Genomic DNA, 21,619 nt, shown 5'->3' with positions numbered 1-21,619 from the left:
GGTGATCTATGAACGGTTTAAATGAGTTTCTTTAAATTCTAGCTATAAACAAAGCCCACGTGAGTTATCAAAATTGTATCGTGTTTCATTTTATACGAACAGAACATAATTATTGGGCAACATTTACAGATTACATTTTGATTTTTAGCTGGATTTTTTTTTAAAGAAATTTAAAATTGATTTTTAGTTTTACTTACATTTGCTCGCTACACTGCCCGCTAACAGAGCCACTAATAGCGCGGCCAGCATCGTTGACTGCCGCCACATTTTTTTCGTTTGGCTCTCCGCTCGCCCCCTCAAGTGTTGTTTCGTTTATGTTTTTACTTTTATTTTTCTATTATTAATTTAGTTTGGAATGTGTCTGCTGTTGATTCTGTTTATTCCTCGGATGTCTCTTAAATATCAAACAATTTTCCCACTAATGAAAATTGCATGCGAGCCGAGCTTTTATTACTTTCTGCTGTTGCACTGCAAATGAGATTATGACAACGATGATAATGGCGTCTAGAACTTTACACTTTTCAATTGAGAAAATTGCGAAAATCGCGACGCGACAAGTGCGAGTGAAATGGCATACTAAGTGGGCGGTTGGGTGGCGGTAAAACTTTAGCACGTCTCTTGTCTGAAAAGAAAATGAAAGAAGAAGAAAAAGAGCCGTGAGTAATACGATTATTTAACTTGATTTCAACGGGAAAAGTGTTCATTTAATGACTACCAGATGTCTCATCAAGAGAGCTTATTTGTCAACGGTAATTTTCAAAATTGGTTTAATACATATATATTTAAAATTGGTAATAAGTATGTACGTTTTAAATTTGCATCTTCAGGTAATAAATTATATTTTATTTTTATGTTAAGTTGTTGCTTAGGACTGACACAAAGCTTCAATATATTTTAAAATGTTTATTTTTAAAATGTTGTGGTTAAACTATCGTAAAGATAATAATAATTGTAAAATTAATTCCTTTTTTTTAATATTGTAGTCTTGGGAGGAAGGCATACAATCAAAACTTGACAACTTCGAAATTCCCAAAATTGTTAGTAATTTCTTTTTTTTTCTAAAGTCTGAATTTAATTTGTATTTGAATCTGCAATAGATAAATCACATTGAAATAAGGCACAATGTATGATATACCTAATATAAATTAATCGAAAATATTAAATTTAAAACACATTTTTGAACCATATTTAAAGAAAATGTATTTTAATAATGTATTAATGTATCATTTTCCAAAGGCAATTTTGCAACCACACAAAACACACATTTTCGCCTTGACCAGCGAGACCCCCACAAATTCGATGTCGAATGCTTTTTGTCATTTTAAATCATTAACCGCACAAAAGGCAAAGCCAAAAACTAGAATACAAAAACAAAAAGAAAAAACAAAGGAAAACTAACCGAGAATCGATTATTGTGAATTTATTACTTTTGCGACGATATTTGCCTTGGGACAGTGAAAACAAACGCGGAGGAAGTGGCCAAGAGAACTGATACAATGGAAAAACGAAATGCAACAGAAAACCAAAACCAGACGCAGAACCGTCAATGAATCAATATATACACATATGGATGTGGGGGGTAGTACGAGGTAACGTCATAGACCTGGTTAGAAAATGTGCCAGGGCAGTTAGCAGTTGGCAGAGGAAACACAAAAACAGCGCCGAGGAAGAGGGAAAAACAAGCCAGAACCATGTGCCACAAGGTGCTATATATGAAATACCTCTTGGTATGATTTTCCTACAATGGAAAACAAATGTTGTTATGATTTGAAATGAGTAAGAGTATGAACCAGCTAAATATTTATTAAAAAAAAAACTAATTTATTCCAGACATTAATGTGTTATAAAAAGAGGATGAATAAGTTTCCGATTGGGTATTTATGTGAACATTAAATTTATCTTTCCATTTAAACCACATACCAAATTTGATGACCCCATCTCCATACCGATCAAAGTTATATAGTGAAATGCCGGAGAAATACCCTGTATTTGCACCAAAACAAAGGGTTGGAAAAGCCCCCGTGTGCTAATTGAATTAGCGATTTTCCATTGACAGGTGCCAGTGCCGCAGCCGTAGTCCGTGTTTTTCTGCGTTATTCTCCGCCGGAGCCTCTTCAAACTGGCTAAAATGCTGAACTGCAACGGACGTTCCCAGTTTCTAGCTTTCGGTTTCGGTCCCCAAACGCATTACTGATATAGTGGATATATCTTAGCTGTGGTGCGATGAACTACCAGCAACAGCAGCAGCACCAGTTCCATCACTACCATCATCATATCCATCAAGTGCAATCGGAATCGCAGTTGGAGCGACGTAACTCCGTAACTTCGGAGCAAAATCCCAATAGGAATACGGATCGCATTGGTTCCACTATGGATTTCCGAAATCTATGTCAGCGCATCGATGTAGAGAATTTGAGATGTAAGTTTGAGAGATTTTGGTGAACACTTCAAACTTGATCTGCATTTTAGGATATACTTTTGAAAAATTAAAATTTTGGACTTGGTTTATTTGGTTTTACATAAAGGTTTTTTGATTTTCAAATGTAGTTTTAAAAATTATTATAATCTCTTTTATTTTCAATCTCCAAAAACGAATTGTTAGTGCTTTCAAATAAAAAACGGAAACAGATGATAAGTTTTGACTACCTTTTAAAAAATTGGTAGATTGGTATCTCCTCACATTTTTTAGAAAATTCACTATTTAATTCATTAATCATCAAAAATTATATTTTAATTTTATAAAACTTTCCCCGCAGCGAAATTGCCTCAACTGAAGTTGCCCAAATCGTTGCCCAAGTTGCGCGGTCGCAAGATTTTTCGCAGCTCCAAGAGCGGAGCAGATGCAGCCGGTGGAGCAGCAGCAGGATCCACGAAAGATGGAGGACAGCCACAGCAATCTCATCTCCAGGTGGCCCCCCAGTCCCAGCAGTTTATCAACAGGACGCCCCAGAGGATCTCGACCATCAGTTCGCTGATGTACGAGGGTGATCACGAGGAGGGCCGGGCAAACCTGGGACGATCACAGCCGGGAACGTATAGAAGTGCTGGGAGTCTCGACGACGATTACTATGCACCCGGAAGCGGGGAAAGGGCTTCGCGACCCATCAGTCCCATCAAAATACCAACTGGCGGGGCAGACACCCCTCCGACTGGGAATTCCCGCACCACGTTAACCCAACGATTGCAGAAGGGCTACAAGAGTCTCAGCGAACTGAGGCTGAAACACATCTTCGCCAAGCAAACGACGGTACGAAAGGACAACATCGAGGTGGATCGCTATGTGGAGCAGTACGAGCGGGAGCTGAAATCGGAGAAACTGGCCCGGGAACGCAGGGATCGCGAAATAGCCGAGAACTATGACATCAAGATCAAAACATTGGTGGGCACCCGTCAAAACACCTTCGACGACGACGAGGTGGAGCACGAACAGTTCGAGAAGGGCAAGATCAGCCACGAAACCGATGAGAGCGGCATGGAGGCCACACCGCCACTACCAAGTCGCCGAAAGCCAGGTATAGCCGCCACCAGATTCGCAAAGGTTAGGAAGCCTCCTTTGGAAATGGAGGAGCAGGCGGCCGCGGAAGTGGAATCATCAGCAAACCAAGTGCCACCTCCACGACGTCCCAGTAGCTATAAGCAATTGCTCAACAAGTTGCCCCATCTACCAAGTCTACCCAATCTGCCACAACTCTCCAGGGGCAAAGAGGAGGCGTCCAAGACCGATGAGAATGCTGAGGAGAATAATCCCAGCTCAAAGTTGGGCATTAGGCAAAACATCAAGAGGCTTAGAAAGTCCATTAAACGGCCAGCCAAGATCAAGCCCAAGGCCACCACAGATTCGGATGAGGAAGAGGACGGCGAGGGCGAGGGCGATAAGCCCAAGGATCAACCTGGCAAAAGCTCCTCCATGAATCTGAGAGCACGTCTCAGTCGATTTGCATCCACAGAACAGCTCCAGCAGCGTTGGCGAAAGAGCTTCAAGAGTTCGAAGGAATCCAAAGAGGGCGAAGGAACACCGGGTGCAAATGTAGAGCCCACGGCGACATCTGGAGTTCTGGGCGGCCTGCTCCTGGGCTCTCAGCTGGAGAAGACCCTGGCCAAACTCAATGAGAAGGTGCATCAGCTTAAGTTTTTTCAGCGCCACTCCAGCCAAAACCCGGAAATGTCGCAACCCAAACCCAATACAGTGGGCCACGAGCCGGTCGAAATCGATGATGACGAGGAACTGGCGGCCACCTACCATCGCAGCGATAGCCTCGAGAATGAGAACGACCAGAACGATGACAGTGGCGAAGATATATCCGCTGAAGAGGCGTTTGGCCAGATCCAGCCGGAGGATCCGGATCAGGCAAGGAAGGGTCCATCCCTATCGGGAACTGCGGCCACCCACGCTGCTCGCCAGATGGCGAAGCTGGCTGAGATTCAGGCGGCGTCAAAGAGCGGAGCGGCTGCCTGGAGCAGCGAATCGCTGGAGGAGATAGCCGACGAGGACTATCCGAGGGTTCTTATCCACCAGGAGCACTCCGATGCCTACGAGTCCACGCTGATCATAGCGGTTGCCTCGAAGGGCTCCGTTTCTCCGGGCATCAGAAGTGTCGGTTATTCGCCTCGCCCTGGCGTTAAAAGTTTCCCTGCTACTGGCCCCAGAGGTTCTCCCTATCCTGAGATCACAATTTCATCTTCTGGACCACGGAGCTCGTCCTGTTCACCGTCCTCTGGTTATCCTGGTGATTCGGGTGCCCAACCGACGGCTAAGAGAAGTCCATCGCCGGAATTCAAGACCCCAGCAGCGGGCATCAAAGTCCCACCAGCTGAGGCCAACGCTTGGTTGCCCAACGAACAGATCATCGCCGGCTTCAAGGAGCAGGCATCCTGGCCAGCTCCGACATTGTACAAGCCCAAGAGCATCGATATATTCGAGGCGTCGGCGGGCGGCTCCGCAGCCTTTGCCGATTTCGATGAGGCCCTGCGAAATGCCCCAGTTTTGAGGATAAGTGCTGGGAGTAGTATCGATACTACTACCAGTGGCGAGGAGGCGGACGACAGCAGCTCCCGGGTCACTAGGATACGGGTGCAGAGTCCACAGATCGGGAATAGTAGGGAGAGCCTGATGGCCCAGGAGGAGGAGGACGAAGAGGATGCGGAGTTGGCTGAGGAGCAGGAGCAGGAGCAGGACCGGTACTCGGAGAGGGACGCCTCGGAGCGACCGCCATCAGAGTCGCCACCGCCGCCGCCACTTCCACAGCGACGACCGCCCCTAAACGCCCGGCAACGCCACCCATTTACGATGCAGTGCCTCCGCCGCTGCCCATCAGCAAACCACCGCCCCCTCCCCCAGAAACTGTTGCTACCGCAGTAGCACCCGCTGCTCCTGCCAGTCGAGGTATACCCCAGAGAAGCGCCTCCATGTCGCGACCGGCCAAGCCCCTGGTCAAAACCAGTTCCCTGCGACTCACCTACAACGAGCAGGTGCGACCAGGGGATGTGGGCAAGGTCAATAAGCTGATATCCCGTTTCGAGGGCGGTAGACCCCGACTTTGTCCACGGAGGATGCACAGCGAGGAGTACGAGCGAAGTGGCCAAGAAGAGGACGAGGTGGAGCCGGAGATGGAGCAAATCTTGGAGCTTCAAATAACCGAAAGACAGACCATGGACTCGGTGACACCCACGAATCGGGCTGTGGTAATACCACAAATAACTCTCAATAACAACAATGCAAGGCAAACAACCGACGAACAGGACGAGATCGCAAGAAGTAGGAAAAAGAAGTCCATGGAATTAGCTCTGGATCGCCAGAACTCCAATTGCAGCAGATCGGAGTACGGTTCTCCGTTATCCTTTCCCAGCAGCCGGCGAAGTTCGACGCCCACGAACATCAACTCCAACTCCAATCCCATTCCGAACCACAGTTCCAATCTCAACCAGAATCCCGTTCAAGTCCTCCAGCATCAACGACGCAGCCGACGGTCAATGACCCGCGATGATGACAATTTCTATAGCTTCGATAGCGACGAAGGTGAGTATTGTGGAATCCATAAATATCGTGCCCAATTATTTTAAAAATCACCTTTTCATTTCCTTAAAAATTTTATATTATATAAGTTACTCATTCAAATCTAATGTGCTTTATGCTTTACTACATTTTTCAGAGAACAGCTACTATTCCATAAGTCCCTCGGGCAGCAGTCGCTATGTGGTGGAGATCTGAGCGATAAATTAGGAAAATATTTTATAGGCCCTGCTTATTGAGTGCTTTAAACACAAAAAAAAAATAAATAAGTATTAATAACATATATTTAACCAAAAATAAGGAGATAATCAAAAATAGCTGCAGTTAAACCCAAAGCTTCCAAAACAAATCATGTGAAATTTTAATAATAAAATACCAAGGTGAAGCAATGTTTTCAAACCAAATATGTACTTTGTGTATATCCAAATCTACAAAATTAAATTTTTTTTCTCTAGCTTAAGCTTTTATTTAAAATAACTTAAAAGAAAAGACCAAAAATAAACAATCGATATAAAAATCGTGTATATGAACAAATTATCGTTTTTATTGGTGCATTTAAGGTATTAGTGTTTTTAACCGAATTTTAAAAAGTCTTCAACTAAAAGGAAACACATCTGCTGTACTTTATTACTGGTGACACAATTATTTTTAAATTTAAACTGTACATTTTTCTGTTAATTTATCTCAAAATTATTTAATGTGTCCATTTGAAGAAAATCGTATCATTACTTTAAAGTATATATCTGAAAAAGTATCGATCCAATTAATTTGAGTTTTTAAAATTATTTAAAGAAGAAAAAAAGGGTGATTAAATTACTTTATTTTTGCAAAAGCCCTGTAACCCCCTAAAATAATATAAAATTAAAAGAAATTTTCGGGAGATGATAAAATCCAGCACGAGTCGTTTTTTGGGGTTGGATGGCTCCGGAGGAAGTTGATTAATAGTGCTAAAGTGCATAGGGGGATGGAAGGCTGATATAGGTGCCAGCTGACGCTCGGAGGCACCACCATAAATTCATATATATGTATCTCTATCTATAGGTCGGGGTGGTTGCAGCGATCCTGAAAGCCAAACCTGAAATTACTTCCCCTATCGCTGTTGGCCGCTAACTCGAATCGCTGACTGAGCGCATTTTAATTGATAATTTATGCTAATTTATTAATTTGGTAAGGTCTCCGACAGCGAAATGCAGCCAAGGGTGGAAATGGAGCCAGACATACATTTTAGTTTTGGTATGCAACATATGGCGGCTATAAAGGATAATGCTGAGTTGCATTTGATAGCCGTAGAAAGCGAAAGATCATGTAAGAACAACTCCTAACATCTGTTGGCTTTTAAATATGGGCTAGGCTGATTATATTGTAAAATAAATATAAGCTTTGATCAAACAATAATATTGCGTTAAAAAAAAATACCCCAAGAAAAGAGATCCAGATTTATTTAATTCCTTACATATAAAAATGTTACCCATAACCCAGTCTTTAAAAATAGAATTCATTTATTTAAATTTTATTTTACACTGTTAATTTCTTTTTAAATTTTTGAAAAATATATGTTAAAATTGTATTTATTCAAAATGCACAAGCATTTTTAAATGTTTACTGATAGTTTGAAGTTACCCTAAAGTTTTGCAGGCAGTTTTAAATTTTGTTTGTCTTGTTGACTTGGATTTTCAGTGGCCTTGGCCCTTTGATTCGACTGCATTGCAGTGCCATACATGCCCCCCATTTGTCACACCCAGTTCTCCTTTCATTTTCATAGCTTAGTCATTTTCCGGGGGGCCGATTCATTAGGCGGCTTAGAAAGCTTTTTCTCTTCCTCTTCCGCTTTTATTTCCATCGCCTCATCAGAGTGGGGAAAAGTGAGCGATTGAATGACTCTTGAGGGGTCATTTCGGGCCTTTAATCAGAGCAAATTAATAAGCACACACCACGAACCTCCTCCCCCCATTTAATTAATTTGACGTTGCTTGTGGTGACTAATTTTCCTAGCTTTGGAAAATTCATTTTTTATTGCGACATAGTGCAGAAGTAGAAGAAATTTTCTCGCCCTCATGCCAGCGCATTAAATGCCAATAAATTTTGTTAATTTAAGGGGGGATTGCTACCAGCATTTCTCGTTTCTCATTTAAGAACTGTTGACTTTCGGTGGGCAATTAAGAGTAGAAAGTGGAAATTCTCCGGAGGCAGACCCGAAAGTAAATAAGTGCAAAATTGCTGTTTAGGTAGCGGGCAAACAGGAAAACGTGGACCCTGAAAAAGGACAATGAATCGGGCACTCCATATCACAAATCCATCCACATATATGTGCAGTTTCCATCCCTCGGAAAACAGCTGCAAGCACAGTTATTTGACACGCGACCAAACACCAATGCAGCCAAACCAAAGTATCTACAAAGTTGCAAAGATACGGATACACACGCTGTTAACCCCTGATGTGATCCAAAAATCCGAAGCCACCCCAATCAATGTGAATGAAATGAATTCCGCTTCTTCTTTGTCTTTCTTTTTTTTATAATTTTTGTGTGTGGTCAGCATGGGAAATGGATTGAATGCTTGAATGAATGAATGATGTACTGACGGCTGACCAAACGTTATCTCATTTATCTATCTACAAATCCAGCCAATCCGGCCAAAGTCAAAAGGCTATATATGCAGCATCAAATGGCAGAGCAGCTATTTTATTTATATAATAAAAAAAATAGGTTGTTTACAGTGAGCAATAATTAAAGATCTGGTAAAAACTGTCTACAAAAAATTGAACTGTTTTTTTACGAAGAAAATGAAACAAATATAATCAACCAACTTTATCACTTAATTAAGCCGCTTTTTAACCCACTAAAAAGTATAAACTTTTCCACAATCAATCAATCAAAAAAAAACTCCACCTCTCGTGGATGAAAAGCGTGAGCGAGAAATTCAAAGGAAGTGAGCAAAGCTGACGCAAAACTTTTAACCAAAGGCTGGCGGAAAAAAGAAGGGGCACATTTTCCACTGGGAGTTGCTGTCAGGTTTCCGGACCACAGACGAGAAGTTCAATGCTCCTCTGGCGGTGGCAACTTCACTCCACTCGCCGGCAACATAATGCAATTTATGAAACGGGAGCTCGACTAACCAACTTTCCTCTACATCCCCACAATTCAACCACATTTAAAGCGGACCAACTAACGCACTAAACGGAAGTTTTAGGCCCACAACTAGCAGTACGCAAATGTTAAAAAAAGGGGGAAATGAAGTATATGTCGGGGAAAAAAAACCAAAAATAGTCCTAAAAAAATGTTCATCAAACTAATGGTTTTATTTAGAATTCCCCAAGGTAAAAAAAGCAATGCAGCATAAGAAACAATAATCTGATGTGGGTAGTCTCAGCTGTGCAAACTTGATTTCAAATAATTATAAATATACATATGTCGATCATTTAAATAGGTTACACTTCCATGAGTTTAGATAATTATATTTTTCATTTACATATGAAAATCGTCGTAAGGCAATTTATAATATAATGTACTACGAAATGTTGCTTTCCTATTGAATATTTACTGTATAAATTTGAACGATCAGTTAAACACGCCCCGTAGCTATTATTCATAAAATAAATAACTTGGCAACATCAATTGTACAACTCAATTTCCCACCAAAATTGAAGAATAAATATAAAATAAATAAAAAAAAAAGAGAGACGAAAAGAGAGGCTCAAACAAACGCAAAGCTTGTCATACATCTTTTTTCTCACTGGGTGTGTCCGATAATACCTACATACCTGAAAAAATACACCGGGGAAGATATGAGAATGAATTGGCTTTGAGTCACCATTTAATTTTGAAAAAAGCTACCTTTCCCGACTAAGCTTTATTTGACGTTTGTTTATGATAGAACAAATTAAATGACAGCTTCGATCAAATAAATGTCGATAAAGGATTACTGACAATTGCAGAAAACGAAACTCGATCGCTTTGAGATCTGGTAAACCAAAATAAATAAAGATAAAGCCATTTTATTGTGTTGTTTTTTCATGCAGTTTGTTGATTGATCAATTAAATGGCGGACGAAGATTGGCAAAGAGTTCGGTAATCTGTAAGAGTTCGATCATTTCGTTTACGTATTGCAAAGCAAATGGTAGATAATAAAATGTCTGAGTAATCGTCTGATGTTTCGAAATGAAACTAAATTCACAAAGCAAATTAATATTTTTTGAAATTTGAATTAATAAATATACTGATTTAATATAAAAGTTACATTCTATTCATTTTTCTCAGTTTAATTAACCAAAAAGCCATGCCCCTTTTCTATGTTTGCACACATTTAACCCAAATGACAAGAGGGCCCAAGTAGCCCCATTGGGCATGGAAAACGGAAAATGGAAAAAAGAAGTTGGAGGTGACTGCACAAGAACTAAAACATAGCGAAAGGCTAATGCAAATTGCAGTCGCCACTCCTGTCTGTCTGTCTCTGTTTTTTCGTCTGTGTGCAACTGTGCCACATGGGGTTTTCTCTGCCGTCTTTTCCCGCTTTCCACACGGACCACCCGCCCCCCGATTTCCCAACCCGAAAACACTTAAAAGTGCAATGCACTCGCAGAGCAACGGTACTGGCACCTAGAGCAGCCGCAAAAACGGATGATAAAACAAGCGAAACTAGCAAATGCACAGCGCGAAAAGATAAATCACAAACGTTCATCAAAAAAATATGACACATTAACTTTTTTACATTAAATCTCAGTTTTATTATTACTATACTATTACTACTATTTTAATAATTTTACGCTTTGTCAGATATAAATCTGAACTTAAAGAATTTTTATTATTTAATATCCAGTTTCTAAGTTAATTAAATAAAATTTTGGTATTTTCACTATAGGTTTTAGGGAAATAAACCTTTTACTACAAATGTAAATCCATTTTTTAAATATTTTTCTAATCACTAATAACACTTTTTTTCTCTGTTGAGAAGAAACAACAAGGTAACGAAGAAAAAGATAAATAAAAGTAAAACAACAAACATCCTAAGCGCGGCAACCGCGAAAACCGCGAACCGGCATAGAATCCCCTTAACCCACAACAACACGCACTGCGCCTCCTTAACCCTCTTCCTTCAACCAAGCCAACTCTTTTGCTCGCACTGTATAAATCTAAAATATATTTATATTTATATTTGGCAGTTATGGAATTTGGTTTAAAAAAATCATTTTGAAATCGAGCCAATAATCAAAGCTGAAGGAAAGTGACATGTTGGTTAGAAATAGCAATAGGTATTTAATTTTATATTCAAACAAATACCGTTGAAAAATACGTTAAAAAATGGTTTATGTCTAATATATAAAATAATTTTTAAATTTAATTTTCAATGAAAATTATTTGATTAAAAGTGGAACCATGTAGTGTAGTGTATTTCATTATTAAATAAATTAGAAATTGATACCAACAAATATTTCATATTTAAATAAAATTAACCCAAAAAACAAAATTGACCTTGTCATGAAAAAAGCTTATTATAAATATAATGATTTTTAACGATGAAATTACTTTGCGGCTTAGCTTTTTTGGTTTTTTGATCTAGAAATCTGGACTTATCCAATCAGATATGCGATTTATAAACATAAAAGCTATTTTTATAGACAAATTTTGTATTAGTTACTAGCAACGTAGCATATAAAGAAAGGAAGTGGAGTGGACCAGCGAATAAACAAGTTAGAAACGAAATCAAAAAACGGCCCAAATAGAAGGCAATGAATGATGACATCAGCTTGCTGTTTGGGTTTTGTTTGTTTGCAAGGGGCAGCAGAAAACACACTGAATATTTCCTGGCTCACTATTGATTTTCTGGTAGCTACAAGAAAAAAAAGATTTTGCTGCCTGAGGCCAGCGACATGCAACATCTAAAATGACATCATAAAAGGATTTTTTCGTGGATTAAAAACTGCTCAAAGCGAGAGACACACAGAAAGAAAATGACGCAATCGTCAGCTGTTCTTGAGATGAAAGACTAAAAACGAGATCCAACAAGTCCACATGGTAAAGCTCTGAAATCCAGATGCCGCGATGATATCAATATATTTTCGACACACAAACACACACTCTCGCACCAGAACGCATAAATTTATAGGTATATATTTACACACTTGGAAAACAAAAATTTGTGTGTGTAGCGTATTCTTAATTTTCAGACTTTTTGGGCGTTCCATTTTAAGTATAACAAATGCCAGGCAATTGCACGCCAAACAAGAGAATATCAACATAAATCTCATAAATTTCGCTGAATGGGGGAGGTCGAAAGAAATCGATGATATCATATATTCTGCAGCCCTCAAAAGAGACAAAACCAATAGAAAACCAGTATAAGTAAATTCCTCATGCCCCAAGAGAACTTATAAAAAAAAGTTCCCTCGTTGCGTTCAAGAACAATTCAATTACGAAGGAAATCACCCAAGATCAGTGGAACTTATCAAGCAATGGGAATAAATGCATATTTGAGGTTTAAAGGCCGACCGATAAGAAATAGATTGCCATTTTTTCACCGCGGTCAGAGCAAAAATATTCCTAGCGAATTCGGAATAACAATTAGGCGAAGCATGACTTAAAAAATTGAGGTTTTTGTACATGTGGCACCATTTCAGTACCTCCCCAATTAATGAACTGCTTTAATTATGCCTGACTTTTCCAATTGGTCGTGGCATAAATTATAGGGGATGGTTCTCTATCGATAAGCTTTTAACGTCCCGTTCAAGTTCATTGCTAAAAAGAAGAATCTATGTCCAAATTCCATCTAAAAATACTACCATAATCTTGGAAAATAGTTTGGAAATCAAATTATATTATAGCATTACAAAATATAACACTGCGATTGCGTATCACGGATTAGAGTCTTTCAATGATTACTTTTGAAAATAACCTTTTTTTTTGGTTTTGCTTTTGGAACGGTTTAAAAAGTGTGCTCTCAAATTTTAGTTACTTATTTACTGTAAATATTTAATTTAAATGTATTTGAAATACAATCGTATCTATGTTATTGAAAATGGAAGTATGACTTTAAATGTACTGGAATATTTTCTGAAAACTTCGAAAAAAGTTTAAAAATTGTAAAAATAAATATAAAAAAAATGTTTGTTAAAAGTTTCAAATTTTGGAGACTCTACTTTTTAGATCTATGATTGTGTATGGTTCAAATAAATTAAGCCACAATTTACTTTGAAGAAGATATTACAATTAATTAAGCCGTAGGCCAACAAGGGCATTTATTAACCAACTGGCAGGCTAATTTTTTATGGCCACTGCTGCTGCTTCAGTTGTCGTAGTTTTTGTTATTCCCTTATTTATTTATTATTATTTTTTGGGTCGATTCGGGGCGGGGGCATTGCCGTCGACGGCGTTGCTGGGCCGGAACGAGCGGGCGGCGCAGTGTTCAGTGCTATATGTATATTCACTATTCACAACGATGACGTCGTCGCGATGACCGCATGGTCAACACAAAAGCAACTAAAATAGCGCCAAGGAACAACAACAACATGGTCAGCAGTAAAACTACAGTCGAACTTGCCCAAGTTTCATTTATTTTAAGACATGCTAACTTCAAAACTTTTTGTATTCGAATTGAAAACCAAATATATTCAACATAAAAAACTGGTACTAGTTTAAATCGGGTTTTGGGGAAAACACGTTTAAAATAACGTTAAGAAGTGATGATACAGATATTTTTAAATACCAGTTTCAATAACTTTTTACTTTGAAATTTAGATAAGTTTTTTTAAATCTTATTAACGGGTATTTCAACTGTTTTGCGGTTTTGAAAATCAATTGAAGAGCTTTTTATGTCTGTTTTTGAAGTGTCTGGATCGGTAAAAGTTAAAATTTCAATATTATTTTTGTTCTTCCGGAGATTTGAAAGGATTTTTTAAAGTAAAATGTATTAATATTTTCATCTATAATTGAAATATGTTTATTTGGTGTTTGATCGATAGAATTTAGACTGTGGATCCGAGAGAAATCTATTTGAATATGAAATATACATGTGAAAATACCTAGAGAGCGCCAAAGAGAGAAAGATCGAGGGAGAGGGAAAACGTAAAAAGAGCTCAAATGTGATCTCTTTTGAAGCTGCCCCACCTTACACACACACATGCGCGCTTAGAGGCACACACTCATACAGATTCAACCGTAATTCGCGCTCATTGTCTGCGCTCTTCCTCTTCTTCGACATCTAAAAAACCTGTTTTAAAGCCACTAAGAAAAAAATCGGTGTGTGACTTAAGAATACGCCCTTGGATGAAAAAATTGGAAATACAAAATAATGCTTACCTCTCATATATATACCAAGTGGGAGCCCAGGAGAAGACACAACAAGCCAGGATACGAATAAAAAGCGCTCAAGAACCCAAAACTCAGCTAAAATGAGCGAGCGAGAGAGAGAGGCAGTTACTCCACTCAAAACTCGATTACGAAGTTTTGGCTTCGTGGTAAATACATACGAAAATTGCTACAATAACACAGCACAGCTTAAATTTTGAGTTTTGAGCGCTTTTTGTTGTACAGTTAATGTCGGTATTGTTGTTGCTGCGTTTGGCGTCCTCCTTTTCTCTCCTCCTTTTTTGTTGTCATCGTATGCTTCGCACTTGGCGTGAATTCAGTTAGCATTCGCTTTTAATTGGATTCGCCATTCATTTGAATTAAACCATTAACTTTTATTCAACTTCTGGGTGCGGCACAGCAACGAAAAAAAAAAGGTGAAGTAGCGCAGAGAGACAACAATTTTGTTTTGGTTTTTTGGCTTGGCAATTGATGTCCGTGTGCCAGCTGCCAATTTTAAACAATTCCCAGACAAGCACACCCGCACACTCACACATACACACACGAACGCACACCATAAAAAAATAGAAAGACCTAAAACTAATTTACAAACGTCGAGTAAATAAAACAATCTTCTACACGGCGTTAGTTCAATTTTACTAATTTATTTTCAATTCCCGGCGCTCGCTAACACCGACGCACATCAACCACACACACAGCCAATAAAACGTACGCGCGCCACGAAAAAAGGCGAATTGTCAAAAAAAAAAATTATAACGTTTAAGCATCCAAAAAACCATGTATATTCGGTCGAATTCGAATATGTATCGCGGTATTTTGGCGCAGATTCGGACTCAGACATACACAACTAGCAGCGCGAGTACGAATTTTTCGAATGTTGTGGATAGAGAACGTCGATGTGATGTTTGCGATTATTTGTAGAGGTGGAAGAACGTCGATGTCAACATCGGTGTCATCGATATTGTCCAGAAATCGGTAGTATCGATGTTTGGTATGACGCTATCGTTATTCGCCCACCTCTAATAAGTAACATAAATGGTGGATGTACTCGCTACCTGTGGAGTAAGTCTCCGCTTCCTATAGTAGTTGCAACTACCTGAGGAGTAAATCCCCGCTAACCCCGGGAGAGTGTGCTTGCTAACCGGTTTGGTTGCTTTGACTATCGAAATATTGTCTTAGTCGCTTTTCAACACTGCTGCAAGTTAAAGGCGCAATTTTCTTAAAAACATGCCACCAAAAAGGACCAAAAAAGCGGCTGTAAGATGAAAATATTGCTTTTCCCAATGGCAACGAACAATAGTTAATAGTTAACCAACAAATGTGACGCTTTTTAGGAACCAGCTCTGCGGGAGGATGTTGCAGATGAGTTAGATCCCTCGCAACCAGTGCTCAACGTGGAGCACTGCCGATCCTGACGCGTCTTTCGTCGTCGGGCGGAGGAGCTGCACGCTGCTCTGCGGGAGCGTGGTCTCCGGCAGATGCAACTCCGCCTAAATGCCGCCGGAGCACCTCGGCGCGGCGCCTTCGAGTTGAGCTTGAACGTGGGAGAGGGAACGCAGGAGCAGGTGCCACTTTGGTCGGGTCTAAAGCGAGGGCCACCGCGTGCTCTTAAGTTTCCCACTGTGGAGGAGGTATACGATCGGATCCAGGAGATTCTGGGTCTGGAGCAGCAGAACAAGGATCTGCCCAAGAAGATAGAGTTTGGGACTGGTGAATCCCAAAAGAATTCGGAATCCAAGGATCTGCACATGGAGGAGGCAATTGCAGTCAATTTAGAGGGATCAAATGTAAGAACCCAAAATATTTTATCAAATTCAACTAATATTTTGAAAGAAGGTCCCTTCTAAGGCTTTATCCAAAAAGACGACGCCAGCCAAATCCGAAGTTACGGATATTGCATCAGGTAACTTAACGCAGGAACAGAAATCCGAGGAGGAGCATCCTAAAATCGATTTAAAGGAGCAGAAGGAAAGTAAACAAGAAAGGAAGCAAACTTCGGCCAGCCGAAGTTTATATACCCTTGCAGTTGTTACATATCTACTACATTTCGATTTCTATGCCTATATTACTAAACACAATGAAGTTATGTCGATTTTGCACTGCATTTTGCAATCGTTTCTATGGCAGCTATATAATATGGTTGTCCGAATTTAGTTTAATTAAAACCATAATTCCATAATATTTAACTATTACCAATTCCCAAATAATGGGAGCTATATGATATAGTCGCCCGATCTGGCTCGTTCCGACTTATATACTACCTGCAATAGAAAGTTTCAACCAGATAGCTTTAAAACTGAGAGACTAGTTTGCGTAGAAACGGACGGACGGACGGACAGACGGACATGGCTATATCGACTCTCCTGATGATGCTGATCAAGAATATATATATACAGAATATATATAGGGTCGGAAATGACTCCTTCACTGCGTTGCAAACTTTTGACTGAAATTATAATACCCTCTGCAAGGGTATAAAAATCATAATTTTAGCCGACAATTAGATCTATTTCTCCCGTCTAACTAAAGGTTTTTTTAAACGAAAAATCAAAAAGTTTAGGTACACGTTGTACTCAGCTACGTTATTTTTTACAGCGGTTAAAAAAGCTTTTTCCAAAAAAAGGGTATTAAAACGTTAACATTTTCGAACGATTATTTGTACATCTTTCGACGCTGATTAATTAATATTTTGAAAAACAAAACCGTTTTCATTTTTGAGCCAAAAATATAAACAGCAACTCTATCTTTTACATATCACAGGACCACTATTTACCACACAAATGTTGAATTATAGAGTACTTACAAGAATTTATATTTTATATATTGCCATTTAAAACTTTTAAGAGAAATTTGTTCATACTAAAATTTAGAAAATCTTTAAAACAGGAGGAAAAACCATCCAAGAGGCTGCCAAAAACTCGAAAGAAGCTGACAAAGTCAGCTAACACCAAAGATGATAACCATGAAGAGCAGCCCCAAACAAGTCAGAAACGCAAGCGACCCACCAGATCCTCCACAGATGAAACTTCAAGCAGTTCCAAACGCAGAAAGTAGTTGTTCCCGAAGAAATCTTCCAGCAATAGTGCCTGATGACCGATGATTGGCAAATCCTCTCGGGGAACCGATCATTGAGAATACCCTTCGCCTTTGCTGGATGTATAATTTTGCAAAACGACGAGAAAAACACTGCGCAATTGTTATTACAAAATATATTAAAACATCTTAGAAACCTATTTCCATTTTTTTTTGCCTTCTTTTGTGGATTCTTGTGTGATTTATGTCGCTCAAATATTACAATTTTGTGGACTTTGACTTTTCGAAATGTACACGTTTTTTTTTTTGATCTTGTTTTAATTTTTGTTTTGTTAGTTTGTTAAAATTTGTTTTCAGCTCAGCTTAAAAATTATGATCCTAGAGAAAAAATTTTGGTTTTACGAAAGTGTTTTTTAGCTTCTTCTATTTGCTAGAGATACCCTACCACTTGCCTAAATAGATTACAATTTGAATTGTTTTCTTTTAACTAAAATTTTGGTTAAATAAAAAAATTTAATATAATATGTGGAGAAGGGAGATAGATATAGTGTTTTAATAGAACATGCAGCAACAGAAACTGAGAGATTGCGATTAGGTGGAGAGCCAGTCCAAAAGGTGGACTAGGTTTAAGTAGACTCGCTAATATAATGCATGTAAATATATATAATGCCTGTACACTCATATATATAATGTACAATATAATGTTATAGTCTGGCGAACTTCTCTAAAGAACAAATTGGAAGCCATGCGGCGAAAAAGGCTTGAGATCGCATTTATGTATTCGAATCCGATATCATGGAGATTTTAAGACTTTTTCGTTGCATATTTAATTCAGGACACTTTTCAGATTCGGTGGAGTTGCATTAGTTCTCGATTTTGTTAAGATTTTTTTCTTTTGCCAAAAATTTTGAAAATGTAGTCAGGAAATATTTTTATATACTTTTCATTTTACTTAAATGTAAATATTTTTTTAAGCACTCGTTTACATATTCCAACCAATTTTATATAAAGTGCCTTTGTTTGCCTAAATTATATAATTTTTAAATACCTAGGGGTGTCCGAAACGATGAAATTTACACGGTTTTAAAGCTATCATATAAATCGTCCACTAAATTATTCATTGGTAATTTGATATTAAGATTTTTAATTGCTAAAGGTTTCAAAAACATGCAACTATATTTTTCCAAAAAAAAAGTTTAAGTGATCTCTGAATACGTTCTACTTCCTTGGAGTTTCTGCTGAAGTTCGTTTGCAGAGAATTTCGCCAGCCTATTGGTAGTTCAAAAAACAACAATCAATTGGCTATGGGAACGTAAAGTTAAGAGAGGCGAAACATTGGAATTAAATTGGCTACGGCCTGATGCGCTGTTCTGATCGTAATCCTGATCCTAGTCCTGTTTCTGTTCCTGGTCCACAATGTATTTGATTAATTTCCATATTTTGTTGGGAGGCAACAGTAATCAACTAAGGCTTAAAAACTAGCTTTAAATTATGTTCGAAAAGTAGGTCGATCGATAGGCGAGAAAACAACGCAAAAACAGGGGATTGATTGATTACACGACGAATTAGTTGTTGAAAGAGCGGTTACAGATACTTCCGATAGTTGCGCAAATGGGCGTTCGCGTCCTCGACCACGCCCACAGCAGCAGCGGCACTCTCGAAGGATGGTGGTTCGAAAACCATACCGGGGCTTGTCGGATCGGACACAGCTCCCACGGCGCTGATTGGTCCCTTGGCTCGTCGCCTGCCGCGCGTTCCCGCTCCCCGGGATCTACGGCTGTTGGCCAAAGCCCCTGCTGAACCTCCTGCTGCACCAGATCCCGAAACTCCTGTCAAGCCTGCTCCCAAACTGCTGCTGAGGATGCCACCGCTGGAGACCGGGCCGCCATTGCTGCCTGGCACACTCTCACCGGATTCGATGGCTTCCAGCGAGGCGTCCAGCGCCGCATCTGTCGTGGCGATGCGGGACCTGACCGCGGCACTGCGTCTCCGTGAACTGGAGCCGCCGCCGGAGCTGCCAACACCACTGGAGCCTCCTCCTCCACCTCCGCCGCCGGAGTCTCCTCCTCGCTTTCCAGGCCGCCGTTTACGCCGCTTTTTGTTCCCGTAGCGCGGGTCATAGTCGTACTCATCGTCCGCCGGCGACTTGGGCTCCTCCAGCGAGTCCACATCGTTCATGTCCATGTCATCGTAGAACCACTCCTTGGGCAGCTGCTCCTCCTTGACGGCCTGTTGCTGGTGCTGTTGTTGCTGATGCTGCTGCTGTTGGCTGTCCTTGCTATCGGATGTATCACCGCCGGCGGCACCCAGTGAGCTGGACTCCTCCAGGCTGAAGGCCCCATTAAAATCGTGGGCAGTTTCGCTGTGCAGGGAACCCAGGACAGCCGGCGCTGCCCCGCCGCCAGTGAGCATGTTTAGCGTCAGGGAGGAGCTGCTGGCCAGGTTAGTGGTGCCGGGCATGGGTCCTACTCCACTGGACAGGCTGCTTAGTCCCAGATTCACGCCGCTGGCCACCAGAGCCTCGTGCTCCTTGCGTAGCGCCTGGAAAGGGCGCTCCGGAAAGCGACTGCAGGAAAAAAATCAGATAATCAGATATCATGGCAATTGCTAGATGTAATGACTAAGGTAAATCAAAAGATATTTATAAGCTCAAAAAGTGCTCGTACCAGGGAACGAACATTGGTTTCATTTGTTTTTCTCGCTAAATCTATTAAAGTAGGGATCGAATGGCATATTCCTTAATTTTATTTATTTATTTCCAAGGGCTAGACTATCCGAAATGAATGGATTGAATTACGTACATAGAAATGTATAAATGCATGTGCTACTCCAAATTTATTTACATATTTCTTACAGTTGGACTGTTGGAACTGGAACTTTTTCGGCAATATATATTATATCTATTCAACCAGAATCTCAGGACAAACCTTCACCTCGTCCACATTTTCATAGCGGGTATGTCAGTAACTGCACAGACATTCCGTTCATGAGTTCCCTACTGGGTACCTAGCCTTAGCCCTAGAATATTCCTTCACTTCTCTTAACCGTGACGATAACTGATATTTTGATCGCCTAATTGCAAAACCCAATGGAAACCCCAACCTGAATATCTTTTTAGAGGGCTTAAGCCCCTAAACGTATATTAAAGTGATATTTAAGTAGTTTGACAACGGAAAACTAAGAAATACTGAAGTTGAACATAGAACCCTAAGCATAACTGATATACCCCCGAAGTCCGACCGGAATCGCCAGAAGATCCTCACCTGTACATCTTGCTCAAGTACTGACGGCGGCTCTTTCGCCAGCGGGCAGCCGGATAGGTGTAGATCTGGCCCTGGCGGAAGCCGGGCATCCGCTGGCGCTTGTCCAGAAAGAGCTGCGAGTGGTTCTGGGCGACGCCCGTCTGCGGATCGAGGAAGGGCAGCCGGAGGCGCCGCTCGATGCATAGGCGCGTGTTAAAGTTGGCGCTGTACTCGATCGTCTCCCGGTAGCTAACGTCCTTCAGGAAGCTCTCGATCTTGGCCAGGTTCGGCATGGAGACGATCTGGATGTTCACGGCGGACGACATGGCTGATCCTGATCCTGCTCCTAATCCCACTGTTGGCTAACCTCACAACCCGACTGTGCCGTTAATCCATTCCAGGATCTTGGCGATTTCCGCTTGCCCCACTGCTTATCGCAATTTTTTCCAGTGTGCTCCGTTTCTTATCGCTTTTCGCTGCCTGTTTTTTTTTCTTTTCTCCCTCACACACACACACGCAGCGCTCTCTATCGAAGTGACCCCGCGCCAGAGGGCGTGGCGGCGTGGGCAGCTGTAGGCGTGGCGGGGGCGGTACGAATACTGCGCGATCTGCTGCCGGATTTTCCCAATTGTTTAATTGATTATAAATAATGGTAACGTCGATTTTGCTGCGCTGCGCTGCGTTTCGCTCGGTGTGCCCGCGTTTAGTTTACTCGACTTGGTCTTTAAAATATACCGAAAAGTATTTGGTATTTATTTATTTGGATTCTCTAAAAACCTTAGGGATGGGCGATATGCAACAAGCATACCCTGTGCTCACAGGAAATTAAACTTTAAAAATAAGAATATTGCAAAATGTAAATGTAATGTTAAAAAATAATTTAAGCAATGCAAACATTTTTTATAATATATATAGGTTAAGGCGGTCTAAATTTATTGAAAAATGTAAGGTCCTACTCTCATAGTAGGCTGAACCGAAAATATACGTTTACAAATAATGCATTAGAGGTCATTCATTAGGTTTTATACAAATTA

At 40.4% G+C, this 21,619-nt stretch overlaps 4 protein-coding genes across 9 annotated transcripts in view; 2 read left to right on the top strand and 2 right to left on the bottom strand.

The window, feature by feature from the left end:
* Positions 1 to 15,227, bottom strand: part of LOC108041789 (neuroglian) — a 40,560-nt gene extending 25,333 nt beyond the window's left edge. Inside the window, exons 1-2 of one of the 4 annotated variants that reach the window (XM_044461330.1) lie at positions 15,154 to 15,227; positions 198 to 468 (exon numbers count right to left, since the gene is read on the bottom strand). In XM_044461330.1, coding sequence (XP_044317265.1) covers positions 198 to 267 — 70 coding nt within the window. In that variant the 5' untranslated portion in view covers positions 268 to 468; positions 15,154 to 15,227. Of the gene's footprint in view, positions 1 to 197; positions 469 to 14,902; positions 15,010 to 15,086 lie in introns of those variants that run through there. The other 3 variants (XM_044461332.1, XM_044461331.1, XM_044461333.1) reach the window with 3 other exon arrangements.
* LOC108053745 (actin cytoskeleton-regulatory complex protein PAN1) lies at positions 2,110 to 6,806 on the top strand. The gene is given in 4 exon segments (XM_017136461.2): positions 2,110 to 2,419; positions 2,757 to 5,255; positions 5,258 to 6,016; positions 6,150 to 6,806. Coding segments are annotated over 4 exon segments (3,513 nt in total). The 5' UTR covers positions 2,110 to 2,223; the 3' UTR covers positions 6,209 to 6,806.
* A 256-nt stretch (positions 15,228 to 15,483) lies between the features above and the next one.
* Positions 15,484 to 17,543, top strand: LOC108041114 (selenoprotein BthD). Of its 3 annotated transcripts, none has more exons than XM_017118920.2 (4): positions 15,484 to 15,567; positions 15,645 to 16,097; positions 16,159 to 16,278; positions 17,197 to 17,543. In XM_017118920.2, the coding sequence occupies exons 1-4, from the start codon at positions 15,538 to 15,540 to the stop codon at positions 17,362 to 17,364; spliced, it is 771 nt and encodes a 256-aa protein (XP_016974409.2). In that variant the 5' UTR covers positions 15,484 to 15,537; the 3' UTR covers positions 17,365 to 17,543. The 3 variants fall into 3 exon arrangements, with proteins under 3 accessions (XP_016974409.2, XP_016974408.2, XP_016974406.2); XM_017118919.2 differs by having other exon boundaries at positions 16,147 to 16,278; XM_017118917.2 differs by having other exon boundaries at positions 16,144 to 16,278.
* LOC108041113 (homeotic protein female sterile) lies at positions 17,505 to 21,286 on the bottom strand. The gene is made up of 2 exons (XM_017118916.2): positions 20,607 to 21,286; positions 17,505 to 19,909 (listed from the first exon to the last, which is right to left on the bottom strand). The coding sequence occupies exons 1-2, from the start codon at positions 20,909 to 20,911 to the stop codon at positions 18,928 to 18,930; spliced, it is 1,287 nt and encodes a 428-aa protein (XP_016974405.1). The 5' UTR covers positions 20,912 to 21,286; the 3' UTR covers positions 17,505 to 18,927.
* Between the last annotated feature and the right edge of the window lie 333 nt (positions 21,287 to 21,619).

This window comes from Drosophila rhopaloa, unplaced genomic scaffold, assembly GCF_018152115.1.
Source record: "Drosophila rhopaloa isolate 14029-0021.01 unplaced genomic scaffold, ASM1815211v1 contig_3, whole genome shotgun sequence".
Classification (NCBI taxonomy): Eukaryota; Metazoa; Arthropoda; class Insecta; order Diptera; family Drosophilidae; genus Drosophila; species Drosophila rhopaloa.
Note: the sequence above shows the minus strand (reverse complement) of the source record. Positions and strands in the feature narration are given on the sequence as shown.